Source organism: Podarcis pityusensis, assembly GCF_964106645.2.
Source record: "Podarcis pityusensis genome assembly, chromosome: 13".
Classification (NCBI taxonomy): Eukaryota; Metazoa; Chordata; class Lepidosauria; order Squamata; family Lacertidae; genus Podarcis; species Podarcis pityusensis.
Genome location: NC_138038.1, coordinates 45,948,888 through 45,968,495, shown reverse-complemented (window position 1 = coordinate 45,968,495; position 19,608 = coordinate 45,948,888). Strand labels below are relative to the sequence as shown.

The window sequence follows — 19,608 nt, the reverse complement described above, 5'->3', positions numbered from 1 at the left end:
TCATCAGTGCTGGATACAACTTAGGGCCCCCCAAAAAATTCACTATTAATATACTTCTTCTTAATTGTATTTCAGTTCAAAAATTACTTTGATAAAATACATATTTTGTTATGTGCAAATGGGCTTTAGATACCTATTAGGTCCATAAATTACAATTCAACACAGAAAACAACAATTTGTTGTTGACAAAGGACAGCTGGACATATAAAGGGCTCCGTTACCTTCAGTAGCTTAGGGCCTCATCAAACCTAATTCCAGCCCTGATAACCATCGCCATTCAGTGGAGGATGAAAGAAAACACACAAACATTGGAGACAGCATCCTCCTTCTGCCCAGTAGCCTATTAGAAACCATGTATCCTTCTTTCCTTCTTTTTCCCTGTTGCATTCCTGAGTTTGAAAAACATATTGAAACTTTCCTTACATCCAGGAAACATAGGAACTTTTAAAACATTCCCGTTTTCAGGAGCTCGTCCTACTCTCGAGTAGGACACTGGCAGAGACACATGCTTGACTGGCATGTTCCCTCCCTCCTGGTCGATCGTTCGGGAGCTTCAAAAGATTTCTTCTGCCTGAGCATCACAGCCACTGATGCCAACAGACATCGGCACGCTTAAGGATCCGCAGATTCTTCACAGCTTCCGTAACAGACCTCAGCAACTCAGGATTTTGGCTAATCTACTTTATTTTAAGTGCATATAAACACACACGGAGCACTGCAACATGGCTCCTTCTCTCTCTAGCATCAGACAGCAAAGGGGGGGGGGGACAAAGGACAATAGTCCCACTTCACAGAACGCAGTAACACAAACTTCCTGTCTCCGTCACTTCCCACTCTGTGGAGTCAAAACATACATCGTCATGTGATAGACAAAAATCCCATGACTGCAATCATGGAGCAGTAATTCTAACACCCACATGTTTTGAGAATTCTATTCCAAACATTCAATTTACAAATGGTAGTTTTAGTTTTTTGAAGCCTACTGCATAATAAATCAATGTGTAATAGAAGGAAGAGCCACTTCATCAGCTTTCCTGAGAAATGTTCTCCATCTCCCTCAACTATCACTTGGCAGCAGACATTCCATAAGGCTACAACAGATGGAGGGGGGCAGGGTCACTCCATTGACTCGGCCAAGAAACATTCAACTTTTGGCCCCTCCTCTTTTCCAACTATTTCCATTCCAGCTGATTGTTATAAGGACTTTGTATCTGAGAACTAGTGGCTGATTGCCCTTTCCCCATTCTCCCTCTCAATGTGTGTGTGTGTGTGTGTGTGTGTGTGTGTGTGTGTTGTAACTTTTAGATTGTAAGTTTGAGGGCAGTGACTATCTTATTTGGCTGAATCGTGGGTTTAATTTTTTTCAAAGAAAGAAACAATAAATATGGCAAGTCATTTCTATTATTATCTAATTGAATTCATTTTGCATGTTATAAAAGCCGTTCTAAAATATTTATGTGTTATTCTGTTGCCTATATTGAAGATTGCAGGATTAGGGAGTGGGGTGGAATAAAATCATAGTTGAGAAGTGTCATGAGAAAAAAAAATCACTTCTGAAGGTCCGTTTTCCAGGTGGGGAATTTACCAAAAATAAAAAGACACACACAATTTCAAAGGAAAAACCCCAGAAGACTAGAGCATCTTTAATACCACTGCAATAGGACCAATATTACAGGAAAGAAAGGTAGATTCATGGTACAAACATACAGGGTTTATACAATGGTACCTCAGGTTACAGACGCTTCAAATTACAGACGCTTCAGGTTACAGACTCCACTAACCCAGAAATAGTACTTCGGGTTAAGAACTTTGCTTCAGGATGAGAACAGAAACGGTGGCGGCATGGCAGCAGCGGGAGGCCCCATTAGCTAAAGTGGTACCTCAGGTTAAGAACAGTTTCAGGTTAAGAACGGACCTCCAGAACAAATTAAGTTCTTAACCAGAGGTACCACTGTATATATGTTTTCTGCAGGGAAGTTCCCTGGCTTTATTTACATATTAATATCTAAAACAAACAACTCCCACTACTTTACAAAGAAACACATCTAGGAACATTTGTAAGATTGAATACCAAAGGGATCTGTGATGAGCATTTGAATGTCCTAGCTGATTGATTCAGCTTCTTGCAGGGCCAGATTTAGGTTTGATGAGGCCCTAAGCTACTAAAGGTAATGGGGCCCTTTATATGTCCAGCTGTCCTTTGTCAACAACAAATTGTCACTGTTTTTTGTGTTGAATAGTATATGGTAATTTATGAACCTAATATGTATCTAAAGCCATTTGAACTTAACAAAATGTGTATTTTATCAAAGTAATTGTTGAACTGAAATACAATTAAGAAGTATATTAATAGTGATTTATTTATTTTTGGCGGGCCCTAAGCTATAGCTCGTTTAATAAATTCATAAATCTGGCACTGCCTTCCTGTCAACTTAACATAACCCTTCCTGCCAATAAGATTCAGCATATATCCTGGCATCCTTAAACTGGGAGATATTAGGCGATCTGACAGGTTTAACATAATCAATTTTAGCTGTACTGCTGTGCTGAAGTTTTACATGGGTTTCCCTTGCCATCCTGCAAGGCATTTAAATAAAGTTCTAAGCTTCTTGTGCCTTCATGTGTGTGTGTGTGTGTTTGACTTTTTTTTAACATAGCTGCTACCTTGTTTCCCTGGGGTGAGTTGCAAATGGGGAGTCTGGCTAGGGAAGCTCATTCTGATGCAACAGGGGAAAGTGGCTCTGAGAGAAGTCTTTCATGCTTTTCACCAAGCGGGAAGGAATGTCCATCTTTAAAAAGTCTTAATGCGAAGCTATTTGTTTCTTTGTTTCTGGTCCCAGGTGTTAAAATTAGTCTCTTGAGCCTTAACCTTTAAGCTGGCTGTTAAACGTATTTTCATATCAGAAGTTATGTTCGGCTGATGCTCTCCCCAATCATACTGGGTTCTTGTGAAATGTGATACACTGTCTAAATCCAGCTCTCAGGGCATCCTGGACCTGTCTGTTCCTCAGGCAGTAAATGAACGGATTCAGGAGAGGAGACACGACAGTGTTCAGAAGGGCCACCCCTTTGGTGAAGTCTAATTCACTGGTGCCTTTTGGTTTTATGTACATGAAAATGCAACTACCGTAAGTGATGGAGATCACTATGATGTGAGAAGCACAAGTAGAGAAAGACTTTTTCCTCCCTATTGTAGATGGGATGCGTATGATGGTGGAAATAATATTGATATAGGATGCAATGTTTATAGTCAAGGTCCCAAGGAGAGAAAGAGCAGCGGTGAGGAGAACCATGAGTTCCAGAAGACTTGTATCTGTGCATGCCAGTTTAATCAGAGGGCCAATGTCACAGAAAAAATGGTCCATGGCATTTGGACCACAAAAGGGCATTTGAAATAATGTAATTGCTGGAGCCATGATAAGCAAAAATCCCCCAGCCCAAGAGCAGAGCACCATCAATGAGCAGGTTCGGCCATTCATTATGGTTGAGTAGTGAAGAGGGTTGTGGATAGCCACATATCTGTCAATGGACATGGCCGCCAGCAGAGCAAACTCTGTGGTTCCCACAACCAGGTATAGATACATCTGCATGAAACAACCAGGTAGAGAGATAGTTTGTTGGCCATTGACCAGGTTGGCCAAAGTTTTGGGGAGGACAGTGCTGGTGAGCCCTATCTCCAAGACTGCAAAGTGTCGCAGAAAGAAGTACATTGGGGTGTTCAGACTGTGATTCACGAGTGTAACTGTAATAATCACTATATTCCATATTATTGTCAAAAGATACATGCCCAGCAGGAGGCTAAAAAGCAATATTTCAACTTGTCGGTTATCTGTTAAACCCCAAAGTATGAATCCACTGACCATGGTGCTGTTCCTCATTGTTAACATGTTGCTAGAAGTAAACAGAAGAGGTATCCAGAGTCAATATTCAGTGTTTATAAACCACTGTAAATATGGGTTTCTATTCAACTTTATTCTTTTATTTGTTTTCTTTCACCATTTAGTTTTAGCAGTACCATTGCTAGGAGATGTGAAAGGTGATTTGCTGGAACTGACCTAGGGCAATCTCTGGATCAGGTGCCAACTCATGCCCATCCTTGCTTAACCTCTAGAACCTTGTAACCACAATTGTTCTCTCTCTCTCTCTCTCTCTCTCTCTCTCTCTCTCTGTTCTGACGTCAGCTTCTCATGTTCTTTGTCCAGAAAATCCAAATCAGTGCATCTCTCTGATGTTATTGAGGTTGTCCATGATCTGTCCTGTCTTGTCTATTTTGGTAGCAAGAGACACATTGTGTAGGCGCAGTAATGCTACTTTTAAACAGTGCTGCAAATATTTTTATGCACCATGCCCTTCATGATCATATGTACCATGTGCTTTATATACTTCCAAATATAAAATGGGACTTTATGGAAAATTCAATAAAAAATATTTTCAGCCATTTTTGTTGTTGTTGTTAGGTTAGGACTGCAATTTTTTAAATAGCTGTGTTCTGTTTTCTGATCCTTTCTTTATTAGTACTTCCATATGTGTGTCACTAGGTCTTGTGGACACAATGAGCACCATCTAGAACATTGTACACAGTCAGTACACAATACAGTGCAATATTAAAAACATCAGTGTAGTACAGACTTTAAAAGAACAACAACCTGGAGGACAAATGGTTTAGGTGGCTAGCAACCTGCCTGAAATTCAGCAGGGTTAATCCTCTCTCCAGGGACCATCAGGTCTCCAGATTTCATGCACTGATGTGAACAAACGCAAAAGGTATTTCAGTCAGAGGCTTTCAAGACAAGGGTCTCTCTCAGTCCTGTGAGGTGGGCTGGGGGGGAGAGGGAGAGATTTGGGGAATGGGCTTAAAAGGAACTCTGATGGGCAGGTGGAAGGGATAATGAAATGCCTGGGCTACATAAGTTGGGGAAAAGATCAGGAAACAGGGTTTGGCTGGAAATAAATTTAATAGGGATTAGGTCCAGATATTCTGAACCATGCCAGGTATAACTGAGGGGAGTTGGACAATAATTGTTTCTAAATGTCTAGCCTATTTCATTATTATTTTTACCTGAGGGTTCCCATTCAGATTTTGAGTGAACCAGCATGGTTTCATGTTTAAAAAGGCAGATTAATACCTAGGATAGGAGGCTTCAAATTTCTACTCAGCCTTGAAGCCTTGGGTGGCCTTAGGCCAATCACTGACTCTCAGCCTAACCTAACTCACCATGAATGCCTCCCTTGTCCTCTTAGAATGGCAATGGCACCCACCTGAGAGGTGATAGAACCAAGTTCCTGCGAGTTCATGCTGAAAAAAAGCCCTACTCACTGGGTTCTTGTGAGGATAAAATGAGAGTGGAGAAGCACTATGTGTGTCATCTTGAGCTACTTGCAGGAGAGATGGCCTATAATTATAATGATTACTTATTTAATTAAACATTTTGCCTCATGTTTTCAGGCTTGGTAATCTCAGACCAAGCCATGTATAATCATTGTGAATGGATTTCCCACAAAAGGACAAGTTGATTCCTCAGTTTCATCTCCTTGATTGAGCTGCCTTTGCTAAGGGCAGAAATTGGTCTAAGCCAAGGGTTGGGAACTTCAGTTTTAAATGCAGAACTCCAGGCCCCTCTATCAAGTCCTCAACACTCTCACCATCCTCACATCCATTCCCTTGGCCACATCCTCACTGCCCCTGCTTCACAATCACCCACGAGTAACTTTTCCTGCCTGGGATGCAAGTTTGAGCTCTGATAATGCATCTTCCTTGCCTGGATTGAAGATGGACAGAAGTGTGTGTTTGTGTGTGTGTGTGTGTGGAGACTAGCCTACTATGCAAAGGTAGAAATTATTTTAATTGTTCTACCAACTTTTGTGTATGGTCTCACCAGCTATAGGTATGTGACCTCAGAAAGTTGCTCAAAATGTATTGTGGCCCTCATACTTAAATAAGGCTGATGGCTCCTCTGGTCCAGCATTCTATTCTCACAGTGACCACTCAGATACCTCTGGAAAATCCGCAAACTGGATCCAAGCACAAGAGCATTCTCCCCCTCATGTGGTTCTCAGCCACTGGCTTTCAGAAGTCTTACTACCTCCAGCCATGTACCTTTAAGCCAGGACTGAGAAAGTACCTTGAGTTTAAAGAAACATATACAATTTCAGACGTCTCCATTTGGACTAGTGCTTTCCACATTGAAGAAAAGTATATATGAATCTGAGCACAGTGGTGGATTAGAGGACACACAATTTCACAATATATTTTCACCACACCAAACACATCAATATGTGTATTTCACATGCATAGTGTATCATTGTCACTACATTGTATCCAATCAAGTTGTCCCAATGGTGGAAGTACTTCTGCCTGCACAACAGGACTTCCTCTCTCTGCACCTGTCCAAATCTAATCCAGAGGGTTTGGGGAGCCCACAGAACAGATCTAGGAAAGCAGGAGGGTGCACAGAGAAAGTAGACAAATCCTGGTGCAGAGATCATTGGATCCAACTCCAAACAGTGATATTATCTCTCCTCCCTTTCCTGACTTGTGGAGGCTAACAACTAAAAATGTGTCAGTCCAGCAAAATTAAAACCCCCATACAAAGGAAAATACAATGTAGCATACAATTTCCCCGCCAGCGATTTCTATATCCTCCATTCTTTAAAAGATTTTTTCCACTTCCTTACATCACAAGCCAACAAGCTCTGCAAATTTTATGCCATGCATTTATCCATCTCTTTGCTACCATGAAGAATCCTACGGCATGCAATGTTGCCCATTCGTGTCCTTGTTCAGCTTGCAGGAGAGCTATTCACTCTCTGAAGCTTAAAGAGGCAACCACTCATCATAGGCATTTAGCATGAGAGATATTAGCTCTCACTTTATTAGGATACACCAGAGACATGAGCTTTGATTCCCACCACAACAAACTAATCTGGAAGAATATTTGTGTATGGGGCTCAGCTATGGAACTGCTGCAGTTTCTTGTCCCCAAGCCAAGTTATTCATGATACACCAAGAACCTTAGCTTTGCTTCCCAGAAGAGCAGAAAGAAAGAAAAATCTGGTGCAAGAGGCTCATATCATACTACCACAAACTAGTTTGTGAAGTTCACAGTCTGTATATGTAGCTTCTAAGTGGTTGGTTACTATTCTGGGATCAAGAGTTGTAATCACATTGCTCCTCCCTGCCTTCTTTCTTCTTTGAATTTTGATGTGGAATATTGGCTGGGATATTCTATGTATCCCATAGGGACACGGGTGGCGCTGTGGGTTAAACCACAGAGCCTAGGACTTGCCGATCAGAAGTTTGGCGGTTCGAATCACCGCAACGGGGTGAGCTCCCATTGCTCAGTCCCAGCTCCTGCCCACCTAGCAGTTCGAAAGCACGTCAAAGTACAAGTAGATAAATAGGTAGCGCTCCGGCGGGAAGGTAAACGGCGTTTCCGTGCGCTGTTGTGGTTCGCCAGAAGCGGCTTAGTCATGCTGGCCACATGACCTGGAATCTGTACGCCGGCTCCCTCGGCCAATAAAGCGAGATGAGCGCCGAAACCCCAGAGTTGGTCACGACTGGACCTAATGGTCAGGGGTCCCTTTACCTTTTAATTCAGTTTTACTAGCAAACCGAAGGTTATCTAACACCTTTCCAGTCCCGGGATGAGTGCAGGGAGCCCTTGCAGTATATACTGTAGCCGACGGACTAACGTGTTGTGACACATAGTTTGGAAAGCACTGTTCTAACCTTTCCCTCACAACAACTCTATGGGGTGAGCTGGGCTGAGATGAACTGACTATTCCAAGGAATCCAGTGAGTTTCATGGCTCAGAGGTGATTTGAACCCTGTACACTCTTACCACTATATAACACCTTAAACCATATCTGTAATTTACAGTCAAAGAAAGCTAGCCATACCCAGATTCTTTTTCACAAAGGGCTGCAAGTATGTTCCAGCAGCCTTAAGGGTTTTCAAAGCAAAATCCGTTTCCCAACTCCTGTATGCTACAAATGTCTGGCATAATGGGGACCTGCCTAAGCTAGACATCTTTCAGGCAAAATTTCTACGATCTCTGCTGCAGGTACCCAACTGTGTCCCCAACTCCATAGTTCTGTTAGAAGCTGGTGAATGCCAAATTTCAACTAAAGCATGGTGGGCTGCCCTAAAACATTGGATCAGGATTTCAGTGTTTGAACTAGGGAAGGGTTTGTATCAACATCTGGCCAATTAGGAGTTTGTCAGCAAATGGCAGAAAACCATGGCTAGAAAAGCCATCTCTATTGGTCTGTCTCCTCCCCAACTGTATTACCTGGGTTATGAAGGCGCCTTATAGATGTTAAAGCAAAGATTATGGAATAATACACACAGTGACTTGCGATCTCAATCGCACGCAGTCTGTAGTCCGCTGGCAGTAGGAGTACAATATGGGCATGTCTTTAAGTTAACACCTTACATTAAAAACCTTACAGTACCGAATTACCGAAGGTTATTCACCAAAGCCAGACTAAACGTTTTTCCTTCTGCAGTGTTGGATGGCAGGTTGAGAGGAGTACCCTACCAGGACAGACTTTGCTCGTGTGCCCAAGACATCAATTCTATAAAACATATTTTACTGCACTGTGCGAAATATGAGCAAACCAGGGCTGAACAGATATTACCCTTGCTTGTACATTTCTCAGGAAAATCAGAGGCTCACTATGCCAGACAAGTGCTAGAACATTAGCAGTGGCAAAGTTTTTATCAGTGGTTGCAAGAACCAATGATCCCTATCTTTAAGTCTGAACAAAATGCTTGTTTTACCTGGAGGTAGGCTGTCTGAATTGTGCATTGCTTTGTAACGATTTGTTGGGTCTCTGGACTGTAATAAAGATTGATAATGATGATGATGATGATGAGCTTGCTTCCTCCCAGACCACATACACACATTCCTCCCTAACATGGCCTTGAACATTGCTGTCTGACATCTGGCCCAAGTAATCAATAACTCAGCCTCACTGGTGCTGTGTGCAGAGGGTGAAAATGAAACCCTATAATAGTGTGTGTGTGTGTGTGTGTGTGTGTGTGTGTGTGTGTGTGTATTTGTGTGTGTAAATATGTAATATACATTTCCCCACTCTCTCACTCACAACCAGAATCAACTTCCGCAGTCACTTATGGACACACCGTTAAGACCATCTTCATGGAAGATAATCTTACTCAGCTACCAGTAATCACCAAAGAATGTACAACAGGTAGTCCGCTGATTTCAGAACTTTATGCCAGAAATTGATTTGGCATTTATTTGACATTTTTCAGACACTGTATTCACCCATAGATGGTATCCCATCCTTGCAGTGTTATTGGGAGGCAAACCAAAGGCCTGATATTCATGTTCAAGCTGATGTCAGTCCTATTCCAAATCACCTTGGGGACTTGCAAAGTCCAACACACTGTCTAAATCCAGCTCTCAAGGCATCATGGACCTGCCTGTTCCTCAGGCAGTAAATGAATGGATTCAGGAGGGGAGACACAACAGTGTTCAGGAGAGCCACCCCTTTGCTGAAGTCTAACATACCAGTGCCTTTTGGTTTTATGTACATGAAAATGCAGCTACCATAACTGAGGGAGATCACTATGATGTGAGAAGCACAAGTAGAGAATGCCTTCTGCCTCCCTGTGGTTGAAGGGATGAGCATGATGGTTGAGACAATGCGTATATAGGACACAATTGTTATGGCCAAGGTCCCAAGGACAGAGAGCAAAGCAATGAGGAAACTGAGGAGTTCAAATAGAGACGTGTTTGCACATGAAAGTTTCATCAGTGGCCCACTATCACAGAAAAAATGACTGATGGTGTTTGGACCACAAAAGGGCATCTGAAAAAGGATAACTATTGGAACCATAATGAGTGACAACCCCCCTAGCCAAGAGCAGAGTACCAGCAGTGAGCACAAGTGATCATTCATGATGGTTGGGTAGTGAAGAGGGTTGCAGATGGCCACATACCTGTCAATGGACATAACTGCCAGCAGAAGGAACTCTGTGGTACCCAGGACAAAATACAGAAAGGACTGTGTGAAGCAAGCAGGCAAAGAGATGGTCTTCTGTCCGATGGCCATGTTGATCAATGTTTTAGGAATGACAGAGGTGGTGAATCCAATCTCTAGGACTGCAAAGTGTCGAAGAAAGAAATACATTGGGGTGTTGAGATGGGGACTCACCTGACTGATTATAACAATCACAGCGTTCCCAGTTATTGTCAAAAGATACATGGGAAACAGAAGGGTGAAAAGCAAGATTTCAACTTGCCGGTTGTCCGTAAAGCCCCGAAGTATGAATTCTCTCACCGTGGTGCTGTTCCTCATTTTGGGCACATTCCTACAACTAAAGTAAACAGAAATCATTCATTAGTATCAATGTTTTATAAACTATACTAAGCAAGTGTTGTTTTTCCTTTTCTGGCAATCAGATCCACAGTGCTGTGAATAATAAGGCGTGTTGTATACTTCACAGTCAGGTCCCAAGTAGAAAATGGTACATTAAAAAGGAATTTAATTTAATATTCCATAAACAGGAACACAAACATATTTGTGACGGAAATAAGGCAATAAATTCTTTTAATATAATTCTCTCATTTTGACACAGGATGTAATTTTATAGCACATCTTTTGGACTGCAATTTTAAAGCACAGTTAAAATAATGGAATAAATTAAAATAAAACATACAATATCTCAGACAGTGATGTCTGTAGCCTCAGTGGTCTCTAGAAAGTTTCTTCTTCTTCTTTAACCACACAAAACTCTGCAATTTAGGACATGCATTTCTTTGCAAAATGGAAACACCCTATGAGAAGCGATGGTACCCAGTCTGTTCTTTAAGGGAGACAGAACATGAGCTATTTGCTTCTTGGTTGCAACCTCTCCTAAGCAAGAATGCAGCTTCTTTTTCCTGAGGCAGCATTTAGCATGAGAGATATTAGTTTGTTTTCCCACAACAGGGACATGAGCTTTGCTTCCCAGAGGAGCAGAAAAAACTGCTGAACATTTGATGTAAGAGGCTACTGTCCTACTACTGCAAGCTTCGATGGAAGAGTCATGGTGCATAGGGCTTCTATGTGGCTGGTTACTATCCTGGGGTCATGAGTTGAAACTATTGAGCTCCTTCCTCTCCCCTTCTTATATATCTACCCCCACCTTTCTTCCAAGGAACTAAAGGTGGTGCATATGGTTTTGTCTTCCTCACTTTTCATACAACAAGCCTGTCAGGTGAGGTAGGATGTAAGGCAGTGACTGGCCCACTAGCACCTGGTGAGTTTCATAGAATGATAGAGTTGGAAGAGACCACAAGGGCCATCGAGTCCAACCCCCTGCCAAGCAGGAAACACCATCAGAGCACTCCTGACATATGGTTGTCAAGCCTCTGCTTAAAGACCTCCAAAGAAGGAGACTCCACCACACTCCTTGGCAGCAAATCCCACTGTCGAACAGCTCTTACTGTCAGGAAGTTCTTCCTAATGTTTAGGTGGAATCTTCTTTCTTGTAGTTTGGATCCATTGCTCCGTGTCCGCTTCTCTGGAGCAGCAGAAAACAACCTTTCTCCCTCCTCTATGTAACATCCTTTTATATATTTGAACATGGCTATCATATCACCCCTTAACCTCCTCTTCTCCAGGCTAAACATGCCCAGCTCCCTTAGCCGTTCCTCATAAGGCATCGTTTCCAGGCCTTTGACCATTTTGGTTGCCCTCCTCTGGACACGTTCCAGTTTGTCAGTGTCCTTCTTGAACTATGGTTTTGTCTTCCTCACTTTTCATACAACAAGCCTGTCAGGTGAGGTAGGATGAAAGGCAGTGACTCGCCCACTAGCACCTGGTGAGTTTCATGGTCCCTCAACCCTGATTTCTGTCATTGAATAGCTTTTCACAATCAGCACAGAATATTCAGTACTTGACATCATTAACTTGAAGGATTTCCTTGTAGGAAATCCTGTGTTACTGAAAGGCAAGGTTTATCCAGTCGGCTGCAAGGTTTACATATTTTGATGTTTGAGATGATGTTTGAGCTCAAGCTCCTTGAGTAGCCACAAAACCCAACACGCTGTCCAAAGCCAGATTACAAGGCACCCTGTCTATTCCCCAGGCAGTAAACAAATGGGTTCAGAAGGGGAGGCAAAGCCATGTCAAGAAGAGAAACCCCCTTGGTAAATGCTAATTCACCTGTGCCTTTGGGTTTTATATAATTGGAAATGCAACTGCCGTGAGTGTTTGAGATCACGATGATGTGAGAAGCACAAGTGGAAAAATCTTCTGCCTCCTTGTGGTTGATGTGTATGATAGTGGAAATAATAATACTGTATAGGTAATGGTAAAGGACCCCTGACAGTTAAGTCCAGTCACAGACAATTCTGGGGTTGCGGCATTCATCTCGCTTTACAGGCTGAGGGAGCCAGCGTTTGTCCGCAGACAGTTTTCCGGGTCATGTGGCCAGCATGACTTCTGTTGCTGTAGCCTAGGATAGCATTACCTTTTTTTTGCTGCTGCATCACATTGTTGACTCATATTAAACTTGTGGTCTACTAAGATCCTTAGATCCTTTTCACACATACTAATGGCAAGCCAGGTGTCCTCTTATATAGCACCAGACTAAAACTCAGAAACACAACATAGAAAATCATCCTCACCCACCAAATATACATTCATACATTTGACAGGATGGACAAAATAACAGACATCCCAACCCTGGAGGTCCCTGCTAACGTCTCCCAAATGCCCCTGTCCTGCTCAGTTAGAATGGAAATGAGTGAAATTTAATTGTGGTTACAGATCAGAGTTACATACTCTGAGCCAAGGGCATCTGTAGTCTATGGAACTATGTCAACCACTGCTTTGAAATATCCAGCCCACTATTCGATTTGTGGGTTCTCATTTTGATCAATGGTTCATGAAGATTCATATTTTTGGAGGACAGCCATGGGTTCATACTAAAATGGTTTCACTTGATCCTGGAAGATGAGGGTTCAAATTTCCACTCAACCATGAAACCCATTGTGTGATATTGAGCCATTCATTGGCTCTCAGCCTAACCCTACCTCACAGGGTTGTTGTGATGGCAAAATGGGAGAGAGGAAAACCAAGTGTGCCATCTTGGGCTCCCTGGAGGAAAAGTGAGATGTAAATATTCAATGATTAGTTACTTAATTAAACCCAACCATTAGAATCTCAGATCTAAGCACATCTCATCATCAGTAGAGCATAAGACTCTTAAACTCAGAGTTGTGGGTTCAAGCCCCACATTCGTCAAAAGATTCTTGCATTGCAGGGGGTTGGACTAGATGACCCTCACGGTCCCTTGAAGCTCTACAATTCTATGATTTCTAAGGCATTTGCCACTAAAGGGCAAGTTTATTCCTCAGCTCTGATCATCCTGGTTGATTTGCCTTTGCTAAGGGCTGGAATTGTGCAAGTTGGGGGCACTCAGATTTGAGGGCCAGATGTAGCCCTCCATGCCTCTCTAGCTGGTCCCCAGGGCTCTCCCCAGTCACAGATCTTTTCACTGTCCTTCACTGTCCCTGCTTCACACATTTCATGAGTGTATCTGCCTACCTGGGAGGTATACTTGAACTCTGATAATGCCTCTTGCTTGCCTGGATATGGATGTTTAAAGGTGTTTAGATGTGGGAGTAAGTGTAGAAACTAGTTTCCTGCACAAAGGTAACATTTTCATTGATTGCTCCACCCGACAACCATTCGGCCCCACCAACCACTGGTAAGGTACCCAGAATGTAATGTGGACTCCATGCTTAAACAAATCTCCCAACCTCGGTCTAGGTTACTGAATAGCACCTGACATTTAACACTTGGTATCCTGTTTATGTATAGCTGAAACTCCTCTGTGATGTGAACATTCTATACTCTCTGATGTGAACATTCTATGCTCTTTGACAACAAATTTGATCTAATTTGTTTGATGTTTTCCAAACACAGTGTTGTCACAGTTAATATCTGATTTTAAGGTTTCAGCTGATGGCAATCATCTTGGCTTCTAATGAAACCCAACACACTGTCTAAATCCAGCTTTCAGTGCATCCTGGACCTATTTCTCAGGCAGTAAATGAATGGATTCAGAAGAGGGGACACAATCGTGTTAAGAACAGCCACCCCTTTGCTGAAGTCCAAAGTACCAACACCTTTTGGTTTTATGTAAATGAAAATGCAACTACCATAAGTGATGGAGACCACGGTGATGTGAGAAGCGCAGGTGGAGAAAGCTTTCTGCCTCCCAGTGGTTGAAGGGATGCGCAGGATCGTGAGGACAATGTTGACGTAGGAAACAATGTTTATGGTCAAGGTCCCAAGGAGACAGAGTGCAGCGATGAGAAGAAATCTGAGTTCCAGGAGGCTCGTGTTTGCACACGCAAGCTTCATCAGTGGTCCACTGTCACAGAAAAAATTATTGATGGTGTTTGGGCCACAATAGGGCATCTGAAACAGCACAGCTGTTGGGACCATAGTAAACAGCAACCCCCCAACCCAGGAGCAGACCACCAGCAGTTTGCAGACCCGAGCATTCATCATGGTGGTGTAGTGAAGGGGTTTGCATATGGCCATGTACCTGTTAATGGACATGACTGCCAAAAGAAGGAACTCTGTGGCTCCAAACGCAAAGTACAAAAAGGTCTGTGTGAAGCAACCAGGTAGAGAGATGGTTTTCTGGCCAGCGGCCATGCTGGCCAATGTTTTAGGAATGATAGAGGTGGTGAATCCAATTTCCATGAAGGCAAAGTGTCGGAGGAAGAAATACATTGGGGTGTTGAGCTGGCGATTCAGCCAAGTGATTATAACAATCGCAGCATTCCCCGTCATTGTCAAAAGGTACGTGCTAAATATGAAGGTAAAAAGCAAGATTTCAACTCTTCAGTTGTCTGTAAAGCCCGAAAGTACGAATTCTCTCACCATGCTGTGGTTCCACATTTTGGGCACATTCCTGCAACTAAAGTGAATAGAAATCAACCACTAGGAACAAAATTTTCAAATCCACTTTAAATATATTTTGCTACTCCATTTTGATTCCCCCCCCCAAAAAAAAAAATCAGGTCAAAACTGTTGTGAATAATAATATGCCTCACATACAATCAGTTCCAGGTGGCGACTTCAAGAGAGAAGAATTGCGGTTCAGCTGTCTGTTAGCTCACCCCTGACAGAAGATAATTTTGTGGTGATTGATAATAGTCAGAGAGATGGGCTGACCTTTAATCACTCAGAAAGAGAAGGGATTTGTGAGCAACCTCAAATGCTTTAATTGAGGCTTTTTATGCTGTCTGTGCCTGGTGGCTCAGACAGAAGTTAGAATGAGCTGGCAAGCTGAGGAGTCACAAAAATACCGGTACCTTCTCTAGGTAGAAAGACCCACACCCTCCCTTCTTTAAACACTTCTGGGACAAGGAAAAATATAACTTGGAGAGACCCCTCTACCTGCTAGTGAAAATTTACAGTCTGAAAATTTGTATGTACCACATTCTGTCATTAAGAAGTACACAATGGAAAAGTGGACATTGAACTGTCTAAGGTAGAGCAAAATGCCTGATTTATGGTTGACAATAAGAATTATAAACAGATGAGGGAATCCTCTGCGTGAAAAATCTCTAACCATTTTCCTGTTGCTCGCCACTGAAGAGATGAAAGAACTGAAAGTAAACCAACCATTACTCCAGCAATGGGAAAGAATTTCTTATGAGGTAAGATATGCTGGCTGTGATCATAAGGCAGAAATAGTAAGGCAGACTGAGTTGCTAATAATATTCAAAACATCAAAAGCATAAAGAATGGCAAAGGTACCTTTGGATCGCCCAGTGATGTCCATCAAAGCAGCAGGTATGAATATTTCCGCTGGTTTATTCCCAAAGCCTTTCTCATGAATGCGTATGTAGCCCCAAGACAGTGGAGGTTTAGGACCAGAGTTTTCCTTCTTCTGGTTGGGCTATCTTCCCAGGTGGATGAGCCCCATCTGCCACTCAATTCCCTCTACAACACATGCAGTCACCACCTTCTTGACTTTTGGATCCACTGTTGGTCTTATCTGCTCAATCTACCAGAACCTGTCTTCACATGAAGGGGAAATTTCTAACTCCTTGAGGATTGAAGCCCATTGGCTACCCTCACTTGTTTAGCCAGCCAGTAGAAGCCATTTCCCTTATAGGAGCCACAGGTGAGCCAAGGGCAGAGTGGGAATCAAAGGTGGATAAGCTTATAGGCACATATGCAAAAAAGAAAACAATAAAAAAATTAGGAGCTCAAGATGTGAATACAGGTTTCAAGCCATCTACATTCACACTCAAAAGTCAGTTCTGAGCTAAATACACACCTCTTGCATTTCACATTAACCGGAGGATATTCACATTACTGTATTTTCTTCCCACTCCCAGTTTCTGGAAGTTTTGCATCTACTTTATTCCTTCTGTGGAATAAAAACAAGGTCTTAACTACACAAGAAGAGCCCTGATGAATCAGGTCAGTGGCCCTCAATCGCAACTGGCAAAAATATTACTGCCTCCAACCATGCACATCTATTCCAGTAAAGTGTTTTAAGTTTATAGAAGCAGATCAGGGAGCTGCCCTATACAAGGTCAGACTTTTTCTCCATCTAGCCCAGTGCTTTGCAAGTTGAAGGGCAATGGCCCTCAAAGCTCTTATCTGGGGGTCTTTAACGTCATCTGCTTCCTGATCCTTTTAATAGGAAGTGGTGACTATTGAATCTGGGGCTGCGGATGTAGGGAAATTCTGCAATCTTATTCATGGGGAGTTATTGATCAGAGGACACACTTCTCTGAATTCTGCGATACATTTTCAGTTCAAAGCACAAGATGGATATTTTGCACAGGCAGAAGTACTTGTCCTAGGAGTAGAACTTTTTGGACTCCGCTTTTAACTAAGAATTCTTATTCTCTCCCCTTCCTATCTCATGAGCCCATGGAGGCTAGCAACTAAAAATGAAACATTCAAATAAAGTTAGAACCACAGTACAAAATACATTACAATACAGAATACAAATTTTCCGGTGAGTGGTGCCTATATCCTCCATGCTTTCAAGAAAATCCCCCCTTCCATACCTCATAAAACAAGCCCTGCAAATTTTATGTCATGCATTTCTCCACCTTCACTACAATGAAGAATCTTATGATATGCAATGGTACCCATTCTGTTTCTTAAGCAGAAAGTGCAGATTTGATGCTTGAGGGTGGCCTTTTCTAGGCAATGGTGATCCCCAAGCCAGCATTCACCACAAGATCTATTAGCTCTAATTTTGTCAGAATACACCAAGGAGGACTTTAGCTTTGCTTCCCAGAAGAGCATTAAAAAACATCTGATGCAAGAGGCTCACATCACACAACCACAAACTAGACCATAAGGGACAAGGTATGCCTATGTGGCTACTATGTGGCTACTATGTGGCTGATTATTATTCTGTGATCTAGAGTTGAAATCATTTTGCTCCTTCTCACCGTCTCCTTTCTCCTCTGAGTTTCGATCTCGGATATTGGCTGGGATATCCCATGAATATTTTGCCGAAGGTTCACTGAGCATTTATTTATATATTTATTGCCTTTCTGCCTCACCTTTCTTTCAAGGACCTCAAGATGGTGCACATGGTTCTAACCTTCCCAAATTGTCTTCCTAATAACCCTGTGAGGTGGAGCAGGCTGAGGTTAATTTTCTGTACCAAGGAACCCAGGGAGTTTCATCGCTGTGAGATTTGAACCCTGAACTTTCAGGTCCTAGCCCAACAGTCTAAACATTCTAACGCACCACACCACGCCATAGGTGTGCTTTTTAGCCAATGAATTAGTCTGCATATCTGATAGCTGCCATTTGACGCTTGACTGCGTTTGACAGCCACCATGGAACACTAATTAATAATTTGTCTGAATATCAAAAAGGCTCAGTCTGAATTGTGCCAACTTGTGCTGTTAAAGGTTCAAAATGTTATACAGTCAGGTAGACCTGAATCTGTCTGTAGCTGTTTTATGCGTACCACCACCATCCCATTGAGAGAGCTAAACTGCAACCACACTTTGAGGAATATGTAAGGATTTGATGCCCCAAACCCCTTTGTAAAATTGAGGCAGTTCTCAAGCAACTTTTCGGTAGCAGAGCATCTGTTTCTGGATACAGAAAGTACCAGCTTCCCAATCTGGTAAGATTGGTCCATCCAGCTCAGTATTCTATACAGTGGTACCTTGGGTTACAGACGCTTCAGGTTACAGACGCTTCAAGTTACAGACTCCGCTAACCTGAAAGTAGTACCTCGAGTTAAGAACTTTGCTTCAGGATGAGAACAGAAATCACACGGAGACAGCGGGAGGCCCCATTAGCTAAAGTGATACCTCAGATTAAGAACAGTTCCAGGTTAAGAACGGACCTCCAGAACAAATTAAGTTCTTAACCCGAGGTACCACTGTACTGAGTAGCAATGACCCTCTGGGATTTCAGGCAGGAGTTTCTCTTTCAGCCCAAACTGGAGATACCCGAGGTTGTAATTATGTATGAAACAACAGCAGCCAGAATCCTGTACACACATAAATGGAAAGAAGGAGAAGAACCAACCAAGGAGGAATGGCTTCAGAAGTTAATGGACTGTGTGGAAATGGCAAGATTGACAGCAAAAATAAGAGATAAAAGAGCTGAACTGTTCACGGAAGGGTGGAGACCCTTTGGGGAGTGTGGCGATCACACAGGGTCCCCGGACGTTTGACGGCCTATTGACCCTGTGCCACCACTGTAATTGCTTTCTTCGCTGCCACCAACCCATTTCTCACAGGTACACACGGAGTCCAGTCAGTTGTTAACATTAACAAATAATCAAGTTTATTTTATAGGCATGAACAAGCTTATGGTTTCAGTTAATTTTTCTTGGCAGTTTCTTGATCTTAGTTCCTTAACTGTCCTATTCGTTCCTAACAACTTCAAACTGATTATCCCAACTAACTATCTGACTCCACCTAACAATTCCTCTCACTCTCTCACAACACAACTCGACCAACCCACAAACTATTCCACCCTCTTCCTTCTCCAAATCCCAACTCTCAACTGACTTTTACACAACTCCCACTCTCACTCTAACTCCCCCTATCAGTTTCCACTGGCCAATCACATCACACTCATTTTAACCCTTTCCTTATGACCCACCTAGGATTGGGAAATAATCCATAATGAATTGGGGGGGGGGGAATGCCTAAAAGTACTTTCCCCCCGAAAAACCCAGAGTGCTGGGGATAATTCAGACAGAAATTCCCAAGTGTCAAAAAAAGGTTATTTATGTAGGCCATACGGCAGGCCACGTTTTGTTAGGCCAAAAATGGGAAAAAAGAGTTCCCAACTAAAGACGAATAGCGACTTAAACTGATGGAATATGTGCAACTTGCGGACCTAACATATAGAATGAGAGGACAAGAAGAACATTCATTTAAAGAAGACTGGAAAATGTTTATTGAATATACGAGGGGAAATTGTGTACACTTGAAAACATGGGCAGCATTAAGATAAATTCAATAGTGTATATAAATTTTGATGGATGTAATAATGGAATACTGAATGGTTTAGTTTATGTAGAATATGCAGGGATTTATGATATGCAAAATAAACTATGGAACG

At 42.4% G+C, this 19,608-nt stretch overlaps 3 protein-coding genes across 3 annotated transcripts; all 3 read right to left on the bottom strand.

Moving 5' to 3' along the window:
* Positions 1–2,933: 2,933 nt before the first annotated feature.
* On the bottom strand, positions 2,934–3,878 carry LOC308461917 (olfactory receptor 6C74-like; the record flags this gene model as incomplete). Its single annotated transcript, XM_080979087.1, has 1 exon — positions 2,934–3,878. The coding sequence occupies one exon, from the start codon at positions 3,876–3,878 to the stop codon at positions 2,934–2,936; it is 945 nt and encodes a 314-aa protein (XP_080835213.1).
* Positions 3,879–9,381: 5,503 nt separating this feature from the next.
* LOC308461916 (olfactory receptor 6C74-like) lies at positions 9,382–10,326 on the bottom strand (the record flags this gene model as incomplete). The annotated part of the gene is made up of 1 exon (XM_080979086.1): positions 9,382–10,326. The coding sequence occupies one exon, from the start codon at positions 10,324–10,326 to the stop codon at positions 9,382–9,384; it is 945 nt and encodes a 314-aa protein (XP_080835212.1).
* Positions 10,327–14,037: 3,711 nt separating this feature from the next.
* Positions 14,038–14,823, bottom strand: LOC308461915 (olfactory receptor 6E1-like; the record flags this gene model as incomplete). Its single annotated transcript, XM_080979085.1, has 1 exon — positions 14,038–14,823. The coding sequence occupies one exon, from the start codon at positions 14,821–14,823 to the stop codon at positions 14,038–14,040; it is 786 nt and encodes a 261-aa protein (XP_080835211.1).
* Between the last annotated feature and the right edge of the window lie 4,785 nt (positions 14,824–19,608).